We start from the raw sequence: 2,830 nt of genomic DNA, 5'->3' as shown, positions 1-2,830 counted from the left end.
TGACTGATTTCACTCCAAAGGTTTAAGGAAACTACACAACTCTCACGGTATATAATGAATCAACCATAAACAATATAGGCACACCAATATAGACGCTTCTACCTAATTCCTCTTTCTTTGTAATACAGATTACATAAGTCTGTAATATATTCTACAAATTAACATGGCTTTTGGGAAAAAGAAAGTCAGTCAACAACCAGTAGAAGAAGAAGAAGATCAATATCCCATACTTTACAATGATGATGCCATGGGATTCGAAAGTGAAGATGATGATTCTGGGGATGAAGTAACGCCTCCACCACAACAGGAGGTGAAAAACACAAGCCGTAGTTATCTGCCTTTGTTAAATGGTGAAATCACAATCCTGTCAAGAAAAGTAGAAGGCAAGAATCCAGGAGGTTCAAAGTGGTGGACTTGCAACCATTGCAAGGAAACACATAAAAGCTCCTATACCAGAATGCATGTCCATATTTTTGGATCGCGCCCCGGCATAAAAGCAGACGTTAAACGTTGTTCTGCACTACTGAACAACCGTGATGCATATAGAAAGGTGATGCGATGCAGAAAGTTCGGGGCAAGTGTCAGCAAGATTGAAGAACTCAATCCTCATTAAACATACAACACCAACTCCTAGCAGATCCCCACTTGAAATAGCATTTGGGACCATGGAAAGGGCAACAGTTGATTTGAAAATCATGAGGTGTATTTGTGCAAATGCCATAGCTTTTAATTGTCTAAGAAGCCCTCAGTGGCAAGAGATGGTACATGCTATTAATAATGCTCCAAAAGGTTACAAATCACCATCATTTGAGAAAGCACGTACCACTTTGCTTGATGAATGTAAGAGGAGCGTCGAAAAAGATTTGGCTCTAGTAAAAGATACTTGGTACACTCATGGTGTATCTGTTGTCTCGGATGGTTGGTCTAATTGCAAAAGTGATCAACTTATCAATGTCATTGCAACAAACAGTAGAGGTGCCATGTTTATGTATGCTGGAGTATTCAATGCGGTGGAGAAAACAGGGAAGGTGACAGACAATGCTAAGAACTGCATAGCTGCTGGAAGAGAAATAGAAAAGGTACACAAACACATATTCTGGTCTCCATGTGTATGTCATACTTTGAACTTGGTATTTAAAGATCTTGCTGCTGCTTTTGATTGGATGCGAGGCACTTACAAATGTGGAAAAGAAGTGGTGAATTTTTTCACTAGTCATAAATACTTGTTAGCATTGTTTAAAGCTCGTTCAACTAGAATTTTATTGAAGGTAGCAAAGACCAGATTTGGCAGTCACTACAAAATGTTGAAGAGGTTACTCTCTTGTAGAGAGGCACTTGAAACTACTATTTTTTTCAAGGCATGTAGAGAGTGGTTGAAGAGACAAGATGCAGATACAAGAGCTATGGGTGAATTGATAACAAGAACTATTCAAGATCCACATTTTTGGAGTGAAGCTCAAGAAATTGTAAGTTTCACCAAACCACTTTACAAATTACTGAAGTTCTGTGATGGTGATGGTCCTAAGATGGGGGAAATATATGAGAGAATGGATAACATGATTGGTGAAATAAAAGATATTATGAGGGATAGCAAATATGTCTCTGAGTTTGCTAAAGTAGAAACAATATTGGTAACAAGGTGGGATAAGATGACCATTCCTCTCCATTGTTTAGGTTTTGCTCTTTCACCTCATTTTTATGACAAGATTTACTTAGAATCTCCTGCTCCTGGGGGGTATACTAGAAGGGCTCCTAATCTTGATAAAGAGGTGGTTATGGGTTGTATGGAAGCATTTGGGAAAATAACTGAAGACAAATATGAAGAAAAAAAGTTACGTGATCAATTTACTGAATTTCAGTTGAAGAAAGGGATATACTCACTGCCACAAGCCCAAATGGATGCTGTCACCATGGAAGCTATTGATTGGTGGTCTATGTATGGATCACAAACTCCCGAATTGGCAGAGGTGGCTAAGAAGGTGTTAGCTCAACCCATTAGTAGCTCTTCGGCAGAGAGGGCTTGGAGTACATTCGGGCTTGTTCATAGCTTGAAAAGAAACAGATTAAATTGTTCAACGGCAGATAAGTTAGTTTACATCCATTCTAATCTTCGTCTTTTGTCTAGGTTCTCTGAAAGTTACAAGCAAGGTCCCTCTAGAAAATGGGATATTGATCCTGAAAATTCTTGTCTTGAAGACTCACCTGCTGAATTAGAAGACATGAGATGGGCTGGATTGGATTCAAATGTTGAAGATGAAGAGGATCTCACGATAATAGATAACCCATATAAAAGAATAAAGGTGGAAGCAAGTGAAATAAAAAGTCAGAAGGCAAAGGGGAAGGGGAAGAAACAGATGCAGTAGTAGAATTATTTGTTTGTTTAATGTTCATGCAGTAGAGTTCTTTGTTGTTTAGAATTCATGGCAGTAGAGGATCTTTGCTTTTTAATTACTTCTTAGTTTGTTTAACGTTCTTTGTTTTTTAAGTACTTTGTTTGTTTAATGTTTATGCAGTAGAGTATTTAAACTTCTTTGTTTGTTTAATCTTCTTTGTTTTTAGTTTTTTATCTATTGAATTTTATTTAGTTGACTTATTTTTGAGCATCAGTATTAATTATTAAATGTTTGATCAATATCCCATACTTAGAAAATTACTAAAAGTCAGACTCTGCAGTCTGCACAGGTCAGCTAGTTCTGGTTGTACGAGTACTTAAGAATTTAGGCCTCAATTTTAATGACACTAAAACACACACACACACACACACAAAAAAAAAATCCCATAAACCTCTCACGAACCGAAAATCAGCTACCCGCGAACCGCGAACCCGAAC

The 2,830-nt window shown here is 37.6% G+C and overlaps 1 protein-coding gene across 1 annotated transcript; it reads left to right on the top strand.

The window, feature by feature from the left end:
* The first annotated feature begins 665 nt into the window (after positions 1-665).
* LOC130465473 (uncharacterized) lies at positions 666-2,363 on the top strand. Its single transcript, XM_056834242.1, has one exon. It carries the CDS (start codon positions 666-668, stop codon positions 2,361-2,363), a length of 1,698 nt encoding a protein of 565 aa, XP_056690220.1.
* The last annotated feature ends 467 nt before the right edge of the window (positions 2,364-2,830 follow it).

This window comes from Spinacia oleracea, chromosome 1 (assembly GCF_020520425.1).
Source record: "Spinacia oleracea cultivar Varoflay chromosome 1, BTI_SOV_V1, whole genome shotgun sequence".
NCBI lineage: Eukaryota > Viridiplantae > Streptophyta > Magnoliopsida > Caryophyllales > Amaranthaceae > Spinacia > Spinacia oleracea.
Note: the sequence above shows the minus strand (reverse complement) of the source record. Positions and strands in the feature narration are given on the sequence as shown.